The sequence below is a fragment of the Entelurus aequoreus genome, linkage group LG25 (assembly GCF_033978785.1).
Source record: "Entelurus aequoreus isolate RoL-2023_Sb linkage group LG25, RoL_Eaeq_v1.1, whole genome shotgun sequence".
Lineage (NCBI taxonomy): Eukaryota > Metazoa > Chordata > Actinopteri > Syngnathiformes > Syngnathidae > Entelurus > Entelurus aequoreus.
Window position 1 is genome coordinate 22,598,269 of NC_084755.1, and position 15,919 is coordinate 22,614,187.

Sequence of the window (15,919 nt, forward strand, 5' to 3'; positions counted from 1 at the left end):
CCACACCCCTGATATGTCATATAATAAGGAAATTAAAAGAACCAATCATGCGTGATAATAATAGATGAATTGCTTATATTATATTATATAGTTAGTGCAGTAATTAATGCAGCAAAAATAGACAGAAGCATCACATAATGAAGGAATACATAGAGAATGTACAATACACTAATTGAATGATAATACATGTATTAATTCAGGAAATGATATCAAACACTATGGGTTTCATTAAACAATGATAAATGGATGAATTCAAGATAACAGCTAAATCATTTGTCAGAATTGTCTTGTACCTTGTAAACATAAAAAGGTTGTACTGTTTCTTAAACTGGCTCATATTGGTGGCCCTTCCATAATTTCGCACCACATAGGGATCTAAACAAAGTGTTTTGTGTTATGCATACAGATGATTCAATAGATCTTGATGTATTTTTCAATGAAAATGTACTACTATATAGGTAATGTTCAATATTTGAGGATTAGAAAATTGGTGTTTTCTGCATAACCGGCATGATGTACTATTTCAACTGTCATTTCTACAGATGAGTTGGTCAATAACATAAGCTTTTCTTTTAAGTATTGATTTAAGCATCTGCTAGTGTTTACAGTTGTAGCTTGAATCAGTCTATTTTCCAAAAATGTCCATTAGGCATATTTTTTTAAAGTTACACAACTGTATGCATGGGCAGCACGGTGGTATACGAAGGTCCCGAGTTCAATCCCGGGCTCGGGATCTTTCTGTGTGGAGTTTGCATGTTCTCCCCGTGACTGCGTGGGTTCCCTCCGGGTACTCCGGCTTCCTCCCACCTCCAAAGACATGCACCAGGTTGATTGGCAACACTAAAAATTGGCCCTAGTGTGTGATTGTGAGTGTGAATGTTGTCTGTCTATCTGTGTTGGCCCTGTTCGGCGGAGGTCAAGACACACCCGACTCATTGTGTAAATAAAAACTTCTCCCTATCGGGGTATTACGGATACGGCAACAGCAGAAGTAACACTGATTTGCAGGTGTGTAATTTGTTGTGAGTTTATGCACTGTGTTGGTTTTGTTCTTTGAACAAGGTGATGTTCATGCACGGTTCATTTTGTGTACCAGCAATAAAACATGGTAACACTTTAGTATGGGGAACATATTCACCATTAATTAGTTGCTTATTAACATGCAAATTAGTAACATATTAGCTCTTAACTAGTCATTATTAAGTACTTATTAATGCCTTATTCGGCATGGCCTTATTATAACCCGAACCCCAACCCTAACCAAATAACTCTAAATTAAGTCTTTGTTACTTAGAATATGTTCCCCTAGTGTCCAAAATACTCTAAATTACATTTATGTTACTTAATATATGTTCCCCATGCTAAAGTGTTACCAAAAACATATAACTTTTTCTTGAATTTGAAAAAAAACAACATTTTATTTTTCACTAAAGAAGGGTTCGGTGAATGCGCATATGAAACTAGTGTAGTTCGGTACCTCCAACAAGGTTAAGAACCACTGCACTAGGGCGACCCCAAAAGGGACAAGCGGTAGTAAATGGATGGAACTGTATGCATGTCCTGTGACTCAAGAAAACATGAGTGGGAGAACAAAAATCATGATTTTACTGACCCCACGTGGTTATAGTTAGAAACTGCAGCATCATGTGAAAAAGAAGCAAGCTTCGCTTCCACCGTTGACTACATTACCCACAATGCATTGTGTTTTCAATATGGCATCCGACATAGCTGGTTGAGTTTAGCACGCAAATAAAAAAAAAACACAGTTTCATATAACGGCTCGAAGGCAGTATTTCGGACAAGAGAATGAAACTGTTGCGTGTTACGGCGAAATACGCCCATATTCGTCGTGTTTTAAAAAGTTGCGGTCGTTACCTGGGTTCGTCCTGTGTCGACTTGACAGCTCCGGGGGACGCGGCGCTGATAGTCGGGTCAAGCCGGGAGCTAGTGCGAAGGCTCGGGTCACAGGTGGAAGTGAGGACGGGCTTCATCACCCAGGAGGAGGAGGACGCTTTTCTGCGGGAATTGGAATCTGGTTTGAAGAAGAAACGCTACGAATTTAATCATTGGGATGACGTAAGTTGTAAACCATAGCTTTATATAAATGGTTTTACTATTCGGAGGTCAAGGGTCACACATTTAACAAGTTTGTCGCCCAATTATTTAAAGGGACAGTGCACCATTTGACTTCTCAGAGCGTACTTTTTAATAATTGAGAAGCACTGGGCTATATTCAAGCTGCAGGTTTTACTTAGACCGCCCACAAGCTAATTGATTGGCTCTGCGGCTTACTAATGAGACAGCTACCATGAATTGATGAACGTAGACCACAACTTAAACAAGTTGAAAAACTTATCCGGGTGTTATGTTTTAGTGGTCAATTGTACGGAATATGTACTGTACTGTGCAATCTACTAATAACAGTTTCAATTAGAGATGTCCGATAATATCGGCAGGCCGATATTACCGATAAATGCTTTAAAATGCGATATCGGAAATGATCAGTATTGGTTTCAAAAAGCAAAATTAGTGACTTTTTAAAACGCCGCTGTACGCAGCGGTACATATCCCAGTCAGCAGCCTCTCCCCTCTCCCACACACAACACAGGAGTTGACGACTGCAGCATGAGAGGTTTATTGGCGACGCTTGATGACCTCATCAAACCGCCGCGAGCGCAGCATAACAACAACAAGAGTGTGTTGTTGCCGGTGCTGTAGCCGTGGCTAACAAGCCAGCGAACTCGGTGGCTGACTAACGACACCATGTCTATGGTTTGGCATTATTTTAAAGTGTCTCTGACGGATAAAAAACTGGCAATTTGCAATGACTGCAAAAATTTGGTTATGCGAGGAGGAACTAAGACGTCTTCCTTTAATACGAGCAATTAGATCTCCCACCTCTTCAAGAATCATAAGGAGATACACAATGAATACAAGCGGAAGATGGATGAAAAGCAAACACCGAAAAAAAGTAGTACCACACAGTTGTCGCTTAAAAACTCTGCCGAGAAAAAACAAAAAAGCAACAAAAACCACCCCAGGGCGAAAGCCCACGTTGTGGTCAAGGACAACGCACGCAGTATGGCAAAAGCTACGGTGGAGTTTGGTGTGGCTAGTCTGCCCTGCATGGCGCACACTTTGCAGCTTGCAGTGAGCGGAGCTGCCCTGTCTCTACACAGCATTTCAGAAGCTCTGACTGACTGGTAGGCCACTTCAAGCACTCACCACTAGCTTGCAGCACATTTGTGTTACTCATACAAATACGTTAGAGCAGGGCAGATTATAATTTCCTGTTATACAGTATACCAGGCAGTCTTGCACTAAATGAGGACTATGTTATTGTTTACTTTATTACTCTAGTATACTCTGGACCGAAGCTGTTTGCCTTCATTGTTTTTGTAGCTGTTGTTTTGAGGCATGTTTAAAAAAATAAAAAAAAAGCACTTTGTGAAAGTCAAAGTATAGTATTTCCCATAGTTGTAGTGGGTATCAGGATTATCTCAGGGAGAGCATGTCCCAAATTCCAAGCTGCTGTTTTGAGGCATGTTAAAAAAAAAAAAGCACTTTGTGACTTCAATAATAAATATGGCAGTGCCATGTTGGCACTTTTTTCCATAACTTGAGTTGAAGTTGTTCTCTTATTTTGGAAAACCTTGTTACTTTGTTTAATGCATCCAGCAGGGCATCACAACAAAATTAGGCATAATAATGTGTTAATTCCACGACTGTATGTATCGGTATCTGTTGATATCGGAATCGGTATTTAAGAGTTGGTCAATATCGGAATATCGGCAAAAAAGCCATTATCGGACATCTCTAGTTTCAATCAATCAATGAATAAATGATAAATGATATAATGGGTTATACTTGTATAGCGCTTTTCTACCTTCAAGGTACTCAAAGCGCTTTGACAGTATTTCCACATTCACCCATTCACACACACATTCACACACTGATGGCGGGAGCTGCCATGCAAGGCGCTAACCAGCAGCAATCAGAGGCAAAGGGTGAAGTGTCTTGCCCAAGGACACAACGGACGTGACTAGGATGGTAGAAGGTGGGGATTGAACCCCAGTAACCAGCAACCCTCCGATTGCTGGTACGGCCACTCTACCAACTTCGCCACGCCGTCCCCGTATGCTGCTTCAATGCAATGATTGACAGCATGCAGCAACTGACCAATCAGCGGTCAAATCTGGCGATGGGTAATTTGATATAGGTAGCGCAGGAATGTCAAACGTACGGCCCGTGGGCCGGATCAGGCCCGCAAACAGGTTTAACCGGCCTGCGGGATGAGTTTGCTAAGTATAAAAATTCACCTGGTGCCCGTCTTGGTTGGGGCCTGCTGGGTCTGGTCCCTGCGTCTACTGTGGTAGCTTGGTGCTGCAGGGTATTCCGAGGTGCTGCGAGTCGGCCAGTTGTTGGGGTAGCGACCTTGTGTGTCAGCATGTCTGTGATCTTCTTTTAATTCTTTTTAAAAAAAAAATAGATTTAAATATTTATTTATTCTTATTTTTTTAATATATTTTATTAATATTATTATTATTATTATTTATTTATTTATTTTATTTATTTATTTTCCCCTACCTCAGGGGGGGGACTCGGCGGGGCGGTTGCTGGTTGTTCCATCTCCATCGTTGGGGTCCCTGCGGGTGAGGTGGGTGGTTCCCGTGGCCCCGTGCTGGGTGGTCCTGTGGCGGCTGGCTTGGGTGGGGTGGCCGTGGGCTGGCCTCGCCGCGCTCTCCGGGGGTGGGGGGTGGGGGGGGGGGGGGGGGCTCGTGGGGGCCCGGTTGCCGGTGGGGCGGGGGCGGTCTTCCCGTCCGGTTGCGGGGGGTCTCCGGGCCCCTCGGGCGGGGCGTCCCGCCTTTCTGTCCGTGTGGGGTGTGGTCTCTCGCTGGCTTGGGGTCTGGCTGCCCCCTGCTTTTCTCGTGCCTTGTCCTCTGCCGGGTGCGTCTGTCTGCGGCCTGCTGCTGGCCCTTGTGGGCGGCGCGATGGGCCAGGCTCTGGGGTTCCTGTCGCTGTCCGGCTTGGCTGCGTGGGGGCGGTGGTCCCTGGTTCCCTGGGCACCGCACCTACTGTTTGTGGGTTGGGCTCTCGGGGAGGCTGGGGCCGTACTCTGGCTGCCGCACACACTGGGAGTCAAATGTATTGTACATGCAAATTCACATATACTCACATACATACATACACACATACATAGGTACCTACGCTCCCACATACATATACAGTACATATTTACACACTCAAAGTTCGTACATCCACACGCACATTCATTATACAAACATACTGTATACACATACTGTACATATACATTCACTGTAAAAACATACATATACACATACTGTACATACTTTTACCATCATATTTGTACATGTCGTATTTGCTGATGTTGCTCTGTTGTTGTTGTTGTTATTGTGTTTGCTATTGTTGTTTTTGTCTCTCTGTCTAATCCCCCTCTTGTCCCCACAATTCCCCCCTCTGTCTTCCTTTTTTTCTCTTTCTATCCCCTCCTGCTCCGGCCCGGCTGCACCAAATGATAATATAAATACATTTAATAAAGTCAAATACAAGTAAGGCAACAAGAGAAGTATCCTACACTTCTCTTTTGTAAAGTAAATCTGAACAGCCGATATGGGCATCTACATCTGCTATATGATTTGCCCGAGAAGCTGGGCAGTACATTAAAAAAAAAAAAAAATTCACCTGAAATTTTTTAATGAAATGATGCCACATACACCCATCCATCCATTTTCTACCGCTTATTCCCTTCGGGGTCGCGGGGGGCGCTGGAGCCTATCTCAGCTACAATCGGGCGGAAGGCGGGGTACACCCTCGACAAGTCGCCACCTCATCGCAGGGCCAACACAGATAGACAGACAACATTCACACTCACATTCACACACTAAGGCCAATTTAGTGTTGCCAATCAACCTATCCCCAGGTGCATGTCTTTGGAGGTGGGAGGAAGCCGGAGTACCCGGAGGGAACCCACGCAGTCACGGGGAGAACATGCAAACTCCACACAGAAAGATCCCGAGGCCGGGATTGATCTCACGACTACTCGGGACCTTCGTATTGTGAGGCAGACGCACTAACCCCTCTTCCACCATGCTGCCACATACACTATATTGCCAAAAGTATTTGGCCAGCTGTCCAAATGATCAGAATCAGGTGTCCTAATCACTTGGCCCGGCCACAGGTGTATAAAATCAAGCTCTTGGGCATGGAGACTGTTTCTACAAACATTTGTGAAAGAATGGGCCACTCTCAGGAGCTCTGTTATTTCCAGCGTGGAACTGTCATAGGATGCCACCTTTGCAACAAATGCAGTCGTGAAATTTCCTCGCTCCTAAATATTCCAAAGTCAACTCTCGGCTTTATTACAAGAAAATGGATGAGTTTGGGAACAACAGCAACTCAGTCACGAAGTGGTAGGCCACGTAAACTGACAAAGAGGGGTCAGCGGATGGTAAAGCGCATAGTGCAAAGAGGTCGCCGACTTTCTGCACAGTCAGTTGCTACAAAGCCCAAAACTTCATGTGACCGTCCAATTAGCCCACATACAGTACGCAGAGAGCTTCATGGAATGGGTTTCCATGGCCGAGCAGCTGCATCTAAGCCATACATCACCAAGTCCAATGCAAAGCGTCAGATGCAGTGGTGTAAAGCAGTGGTCCCCAACCACCGGTCCGTGGATCGATTGGTACCGGGCCGCACAAGAATTAAAAAAAATAAATAAATAAAAACTTTTTTTTGTAATTAAATCAACATAAAAACACAAGATACACTTACAATTAGTGCACCAACCCAAAAAACCTCCCTCCACCATTCACACTCATTCGCACAAAAGGGTTGTTTCTTTCTGTTATTAATATTTCTGGTTCCTACATCATATATCAATATAGATCAATACAGTCTGCAGGGATACAGTCCGTAAGCACAAATGATTGTATTTTTTTATGACAAAAAATAAAAATAAAAAAATCAGCTGGTACCAATGTTGAACATACTGTACCAATACTGTACATGTTTCAGTGTATGTGTGGCGAGTGCTATTGACAGTTGAACAATGTCAGCACAATATTTAACTATTTCCCTATTCTACTTACTATACAACTGTTTGCGCAAAACAATGTCGATAGTACACAATAACAAAAAAAAAGCAATAAATTCCTATCGACACAGGAAAACACTTTGATTGTTGCCCTTAAAACTGTAAAGTTTAAATTTGAATGACAATAAAAAGGAAGTCTAAGTCTAAGTCTAAAAACATTCTGTGTCCAGAGAATTATTCCTGAGTTTGTGAACATCACACATAATCAACAAGAAATGATTTTGAGAAAATTAAAAGATCGATCCGATCTCTCTAGTATCGATCATATTCTCACACTACACTTGTTATCAACACTACCAATTTATGGATCGATCCACCCTTTACATGTCGTGTACTGACTGTCACAATGCTGACACACCAACAATTGTTGTTATATTATCCTCTCTCGAGATCTTAATCTACTTGTTGATTTCCTCTTAACAACTTCTTACTTTCTGCTCTACCATGGTCCCACTAAGTTTACTAAGCACTTATTTATTGGTGTTGTTTCAAGCTAGGTTTGCTGTTTGCTTTTAAAGCTTTACATGGACTGGCACCTCAGTATATCTCGGACCTCATCCAAATTTACACTCCTGCGCGCGCTCTGAGGTCCGAGAGCCAGCTCCAGCTGTGGTCGGCCCTAAGCTCTGGAACACTCTGCCCCTCCATGTTCGAACTGCTCCCACAGCGGAGTGTTTTAGGTCACGTCTTAAGAACCACTTTTATTCTTTGGCTTTTAACACTACGTGAGTTGTGTGGTCCTCTGTTGTCCTGTGTTTTTAAAATGTTGATTTCTATTTATTGTTTTAATTGGTTTTACCCTTTGAAATCATTTTTAATCATACTTATTTTTATATTGGTTTTATAATTATTTATTTTTTGTTTTTATTCAGTCATTGGTGGAGCTAAGGATAATATTTGAATATTGTTTTTAATATTGTTGTGCAGCACTTTGGAAACTTTTTTGTTGTTTAAATGTGCTATATAAATAAAGTAGATTGGATTGAATTGGTTAGCTTCACTATTGGCATGCTTGCTTCTGGCTTTTTCTCGGCGTGCAACATGTTTAATCTTGTCTTCCAATGATAATGCTACTTAAGATACTAAGAAATTCAGTTCATTTTCCATAATGAGGTGATTATTATCAGGTTGGGGGAGCGGCTCCACACTGTGTATGGAGACACATAATTAGCTGCTAGCCGAATTGAAGAATTTGTTTCTTATGTATTCATTTTAGTGGGTCTGTGGTCTTAATGGCTCGTGAAGAAGTCACTTTTTTGATTGCAGCCTTTTTTTCGAACAAACTATAGTTCTGGGGCTGTATTTATCAAGCTTTTTAGACTGCCGATATTATCGGCCGATATATGCGTTAAAATGTAATATCGGAAATTATCGGTATCGGTTTTTTTATTATCGGTATCGGTTTTTTATTTGTTTTTTTTATTTTTTATTAAATCAACATAAAAAACACAAGATACACTTACAATTAGTGCACCAACCCAAAAAACCTCCCTCCCCCATTTACACTCATTCACACAAAAGGGTTGTTTCTTTCTGTTATTAATATTCTGGTTCCTACATTATATATCAATATATATCAATACAGTCTGCAAGGGATACAGTCCGTAAGCACACATGATTGTGCGTGCTGCTGGTCCACTAATAGTACTAACCTTTAACAGTTAATTTTACTAATTTTCATTCATTACTAGTTTCTATGTAACTGTTTTTATATTGTTGTACTTTATTTTTTATTCAAGAAAATGTTTTTTTAATTTATTTATGTTATTTTACTAATTTTTTAAAAAAGTACCTTATCTTCACCATACCTGGTTGTCCAAATTAGGCATAATAATGTGTTAATTCCACGACTGCATATATCGGTTGATATCGGTATCGGTAATTAAAGAGTTGGACAATATCGGAATATCGGCAAAAAGCCATTATCGGACATCCCTACTTTTTAGAATTACTCCTAAGAAGTCTGCTAAGAGTTGACTTAAGAGTAAAGAAATTCTTCGCTGAAAGCTGCACTTAAAAGTTAGTTATCAAGCGTCTTACTCACACTTTCAGCGAAGTGTAGGACTGAATCTTAAGTGTCACACTTAGAGCTGACTTACGACATTACTATGTGCCGTAAACGGAATTTTAGTTGACGTCATTTCTGTGTCCATAGAAATGACCAATCACGGAAGGGAATCCCTTGTCTAAGAATAAAATATCTTAGAAATATTTAAGTGGACAATGGGAGTGTATATTTTGACAATAAACTACAAAATAATACAAAACAAACAAACAATATTGGCAATGAATCAAAAATAAATGTTTCCTTTTTGTTGCACCTTTCCTGCTTTTTGCTCCCAGACCGTAGTCGAAGAGCGCAGGGGAGACACTTCTCCAGGATGGGTAAGTGTCACTTGAATGATGAGTCCGGCGATTAGTTGCAAATCTTGCTTTATTGATTGCTTGCACACAGCCAATCCAACACAAAACAAACTAGTCCCCGCCCGCACTCACGCTACCGCTCCCTCTCTTCTCTCGCCCACACACTCACTGACGTCACTCACCTCACATGCTGTCACCTATTAAAGGGCCACACACATACGCTACTCTCATAACATTTTCTTTCCAATTCATTAATTAGGCAACTCATTTGAAACTGGTGTGGGTGGCTCAATACATACTAGCCCACTGCAGCCACATGCAGAAATCAACAAGGAATTGAAAATTATTAAATCTGTGACAAAAATAATACCCGCTCTGTCTAAACGATACCGTTTGATCAGCTGCTCGTCATCAAACAAAGCCGGGACATCCTTCCGCTCCCTGAACGTTCGCGCACGTCTCTCTCGCCTCAGTGCCATCCGCTGCTGGCAACTCCTAACCACTTAGGACACCTCTGAAGGTCTCTTAAATATCGTGGAGAGTAGGAGTGATTCTTAGACTTAAGAAAGTTGATAAATAGCTTTTATTCTTAAGTTTGAGAGTAGGACTAAATTTCGCAAATTCTCAGGACTTAAGTGTGAAATGGCACTCTAAGACGCTTGATAAATACGGCCCCTGGTCATTGCGATGTTGTACCTTAAAGGGTTTAATGTAGTCTTGTTTCTTTAAATGTTAAAATTACATCGTTTTTATGTTCATATTCTCAAAAAGTATGTTTGCATCATAATTATAACTTAGTCACTCTTACCTCCTCTCATCCAGGCCATTCATGGATATAGAGAAACCGAGCGTGTGACGTGGGGGACAGAATGTCAGAATATCTTGAATCGGGTCCGGTCTGGCGCATTTGCGGCTGGTAGCTCTCTCCTCGGGCCTGTGCACGTCCTCGATCTGGACAAGACCGGCTACATCAAACCTCACATTGACAGTGTCAAAGTAAGTCATCCTTAGATTAAATTCACATGAACACAAATGAATAACTAAGTGCTCTTGTTTTCTTACCAGTTCTGTGGCAGCACCATCACTGGGTTGAGTCTGCTGTCAGATTGTGTCATGCGCCTGGTCAAAGGAGACACTCCCAGTGAGTGGCTGGACCTGCTGCTGCCCCGACGCTCCCTCTACATTCTCAGGTTTAACATTAAAAAAACAGCCGCGATCCTACTCTGTTTTTGTAGAACTAATAATGGCTTTATTAACTCTCACTACAGGGACCAGGCCAGGTATGACTTCACTCACGAGATCCTTAAAGATGAAGAGTCAGTGTTTAACGGAGAGAAAGTGCCTCGACAGCGCAGAATTTCTGTTATTTGTCGAAACCTTCCAGGATAAAAGCAACAACAACTCACCTAAATAATTTGTTGAAACTGGTGTATCAGCACTTTTTATTAATTTATGGACATCTGAGAACATAACCAGTTCCATATTATTGAAGGTATCAGTCAATATGTTCATGGATCATAAACAGATTCCTTCTCAATTAATAAAAGAGGTCATATTATGATTTTTTTTCTAAATATCAAACACGTCCTTGTGGTGTACATAACATGTAATGGTGGTCATTTGGTCAAAATTTTGCATAAATTATGTTTGAGAGACCTTTTTCAATCTGCTTGTTGTTATGTCTTCAGGATGTGCCGTTTTGTGTCTCATTTACGTGCCTCCACTTCGACAGTGTCATCTTCCCTGCTATCTATGTTGTAGTTTTTAGCGATTCCATATGGAGTCTACTGACAGATTAAGCTAAAAAAATATGCTACTTTGTCTTAGAATTGGTACGAGCCAGTCTGCCCCACAACTTAGACTTAGACAAACTTTATTGATCCACAAGGGAAATTGTGGATAAAGGATAGAGAAAAATAAGGAACTGATGGAACCAGATCTTTTCCATATATCCATTTTAAGTGTTACTTCTTTCCTTCCATAGTCGTATTACAAAATAGCTAGTATTCTTCCTTCTTTCTCTCTCTCATAGTAAGGTGTCGGCCTTCTAGCAGTGGAATGCAGAGCGTAGAGATAACTCAGGGAGTAGTCTAAACAACGGGGGTGGGAGCGAGGGACAGAGGGAAGAACACAGGAGTTCCGGGGTTTTGGGAGATCGATCTAGGCTGGGCGAGGGAACGCTTCTGTACTGGATTGGGTCTCACGTTTGTCTTCAAAGCTTTGAGAATAAACCACAAAATACCAACTACTGCCTGGTGATGAATTTAAACTTCAGCTTATGTGCCATTTAAGAATTTGGGAGTGACCAGCAGCTTAAAATCCCTGGGAGGAAGAGCTGGTCAACGCAACAGAACTTATTGACTACCTTGTCAGACGACAATGCCAAACTCCCACTAAGATCTTCGGTTAAATCTCTACCATGTGTGCAGATATCAGCTGATGTCAAAACTGGAAAAAAAATATCTCACCAATGCGGGCAGCACAATTCCCAGGCTCGGGGTCTTTGTGTGGAGTTTGCATGTTCTCCCTGTGACTTCTCTACGGGTGCTCCGGCTTCCTCCCACCATCTTTGGCATACCACTAATGGTGCACGTACCACAGTTTGAGAATTTCTGCCCTAGAAAATGCAATTTCAGTAGAAATTGCATGTGAACGCTTAAGACCAACAAAAATGTTAACAGTTGGCACATTAGCCAGATAGCATCAAGTAACAAAGTATGACTCCTGTGCCAATACCTGCAAAATGAGCAAAACAAAAGCTGGCACAATAATAATAGATTTACTACTTAAAGGTTTTGGAAAAAATGGATACACTAACTAAAAGTTGAACCTATTTAACTTTAGAGCGTACTTGCAAAGTTGGTATGCGTTAAGTAAAAAATATTTGAGGTTTATAACTGCAAAATTAACTAAAAAACTATTAACGTTAGCATGCTAACAGTTAACATGCATCAATTGATATATTTGATTGAGGCCTATATCAGCAACAATTAGTTTAGAAACTAGCATGCTATCTATACTGAACAAAATATTAACACTTGTTTTTACTCCCCTTTAGCCAAGATCTAAAATGTTTAATATATACACAAAATACCTATTCCTCTCAAATATTGTTCACAAATCGGTATAAATCTGTGTTGGTGAGCATTTCTTCTTTGCCAAGATAATCCATCCCACCTCACAGGTATGGCATACCAAGGTGCTGATTAAACAGCATGATTATTGCACAGGTGTGCCTTAGGCTGCCCACAATAAAAGGCTATTCTGAAATGTGAAGTTTTGCTTTATTGGAGGGGTCCAATCTGGTGTGACCATCATTTGCCACACACAGTGCAACACAATTCCCTTAAACGGTTTCTCACAGTTTGTGCAAAAATTATTTTATGCAAACCAATTATTGCAGCAGCTGTCCGGCTGGCTGATCTCAGACGATCATGGAGGTACACCTGCTGAATGTAAAGGTCCTGGGCTGGTGTGGTCACACATGGTCTGCGGTTGTGAGGCCGGTAGGATGTACTGCCAAATTCTCAAACGCTTTTGGAGACAGCTCATGGTAGAGAAATGAACATTCAATTCACGAGCAGCAGCTCTGTTGGACATTCCTGTAATCAGCATGCCAACTGCACCTACATCAAAACTTGCGACATCTCTGGCATTGTGTTGTGTGATAAAACTGCACATTTCAGAATAGCCTTTTATTGTGGGCAGCCTAAGGCACACCTGTCCAATAATCATGCTGTTTAATCAGCATTTTGATGTGCCACACCTGTGAGGTGGCATGGATTATCTTGGCAAACAAGAAATGCTCACTAACACAGATTTAGATTTGTGAACAATATTTGAGAGAACTATGTATTTTGTGTATAGAGTTAAAGTTTTAGATGTTTGAGTTAAACTCATGAAAAATTAGAGCAAAAGCAAAAGTGCTGCATTTATATTTTTGTTCAGTGGAGTTGACTCATTATCAAGGAGCATTTTGATTTGCGTTTGTTGAGTAGAGAATATGTGTTACAAAAATGCAGGTAATCCAGGATAACTACCGTATTTTTCGTACTATAAATCGCATTTTTTTTTCATAGTTTGGCTGGGGGTGTGACTTATACTCAGGAGTGACTTATGTGTGAAATTATTAACACATTAGCGTAAAATATCAAATAATATTATTTAGGTCATTCCCGTAAGAGACTAGACCAGTGGTTCTTAACCTGGGTTCGATCAAACCCTAGGGATTCGGTGAGTCGGGCTCAGGGGTTCGGCGGAGGTCAAGACACACCCGAATCATCGTGTAAATAAAAACGTCTCCCTATCGGCGTATTACGGATACGGCAACAGCAGAAGTCACACTGATGCAGGTGTGTAATTTGTTGTGAGTTTATGCACCGTGTTGGTTTTGTTCTTTGAACAAGGTGATGTTCATGCACGGTTAATTTTGTGAACCAGTAAAAAAACATGGTAACACTTTAGTATGGGGAACATATTCACCATTAATTAGTTGCTTATTAACATGCAAATTAGTAACATATTAGCTCATAACTAGTCATTATTAAGTACTTATTAATGCCTTGTTCGGCATGGCCTTATTATAACCCTAACCCTCTAACCCTGGCCCTAACCCTCTAACCCTAACCAAATAACTCTAAATTAAGTCTTTGTTACTTAGAATATGTTCCCCATACTAAGGTGTTACCAAAAACATATAACTTAGTCTTGAATTTGAAAAAAAAACCCAACATTTTATTTTTCCACTAAAGAAGGGTTCGGTGAATGCGCATATGAAACTGGTGGGGTTCGGTACCTCCAACAAGGTTAAGAACCACTGGACTAGACGTCTAAGATTTCATCGGATTTAGCGATTAGGAGTGACAGATTGTTTGGTAAACGTATAGCATGTTCTATATGTTATAATTATTTGAATGACTCTTACCATAATGTTACGTTATCATACCAGGAACGTTCTCAGTTGGTTATGTGTCATATAACGTACACTTATTCAGCCTGTTGTTCACTATTCTTTATTTATTTTAAATTGCCTTTCAAATGTCTATTCTTGGTGTTGGGTTTTATCAAATCAATTTCCCCAAAAAATGCGACTTATACTCCAGTGCGACTTTTTTTCCTTCTTTATTATGCATTATCGGCCGGTGCGACTTATACTCCGGAGCGACTTATACTCCGAAAAATATGGTACAAATATTTTGGACATAAAGAACAATCAGCTCAAATAAGTGCAATGTTTTGATGGAACGGTTGAAAAATGTGGGAGTATTCACCCAACAATCTTTTCAGTTTTCACACAATAACCAGTAGGGGGCAGCGGCGAATCAAAGATTGAATATTACACTTTAGGACAGGCCTGGGCAATTATTTTGACTCGGGGGCCAAATTTAGAGAAAAAAATGTGTCTGGGGGCCGATATATCTATTTTTAGGAACACTAATACAAAACCTCACAATAATGTCTGATTGAATGCTAAAAACGTTATGACAGACCGCCTTAAAAAACGTAATGAAATGTAACATTTTTCTATGAACGATAAAACTCTCAATATTGACAACATATGAACGTCACACCCTTTCGATCGACATATTTTACAATCAAGTGAAACGCAAATTACAATGAAATATGAACGCAAAGGGTACAAAATAAACCCACCTAAAATCTGATATATCTGATATTTGTTGAATTTCCCCCAGGGATCAATAAAGTACTTTAGATTCTATTATATTCTATTTTATACAGTATATCACTAAGCTTTGGAACTTTGTTGTGAAAATCTCCTTCCGCGTCTGTGGAAATGCTTCCCGCCCACACTGCTTGGTGCCTCGTCTGAGCTGCTGTGACGTAGATTACCATAGTACCTAGTTAGATTACCATAGTAACTAATTAGATTACTACAGTAACTAATTAGATTACCATAGTAACTCATTAGATGACCATAGTAACTAGTATATCATCCATAAGCGCAGATTCCAAGCATTGAAATACTTTGTATAGTTGAAGACTTACGGTCATTAGAAAACATCACTGCACATCATAATGGCAGCTACACTTTCCATCTTAAAGATCTAAAAAAAATTATTTGGGAATGTCCGGCGGGCCAGATTGAAAAGCTCAACGGGCCACATGTGGCCCCCGGGCCTTAATTTGCCCAGGTCTGCTTTAGGACCTGTAAAGGCTTGCACTGTACTGAACCAATAATGGAACCACATGTGCTCATTGTTCAAGTTGAACATGTACTTCAGTGTTTCCCACACATTCATTTATTTGTGGCGGCCCGCCACGAAAGAATTACGTCCACCACAAATTTAAATTTTTTTTTTGTCCTGTCCAGCTTCTCAGGCAATTCATATAGTTGATGTAGATGCCCATATAGGCTGTTCAGATTTACTTTACAAAAGAGAAGTGTAGGATACTTCTCTTGCCTTATTTGTATTTGACCAC

General features: G+C 40.7%; 1 protein-coding gene across 1 annotated transcript; it reads left to right on the plus strand.

Annotated features, from left to right (window-relative positions):
* The first annotated feature begins 1,697 nt into the window (after positions 1-1,697).
* alkbh7 (alkB homolog 7) lies at positions 1,698-11,138 on the plus strand. The gene is made up of 4 exons (XM_062036316.1): positions 1,698-2,076; positions 10,301-10,474; positions 10,544-10,668; positions 10,747-11,138. Exons 1-4 carry the CDS (start codon positions 1,807-1,809, stop codon positions 10,865-10,867), a joined length of 690 nt encoding a protein of 229 aa, XP_061892300.1. The 5' UTR covers positions 1,698-1,806; the 3' UTR covers positions 10,868-11,138.
* The last annotated feature ends 4,781 nt before the right edge of the window (positions 11,139-15,919 follow it).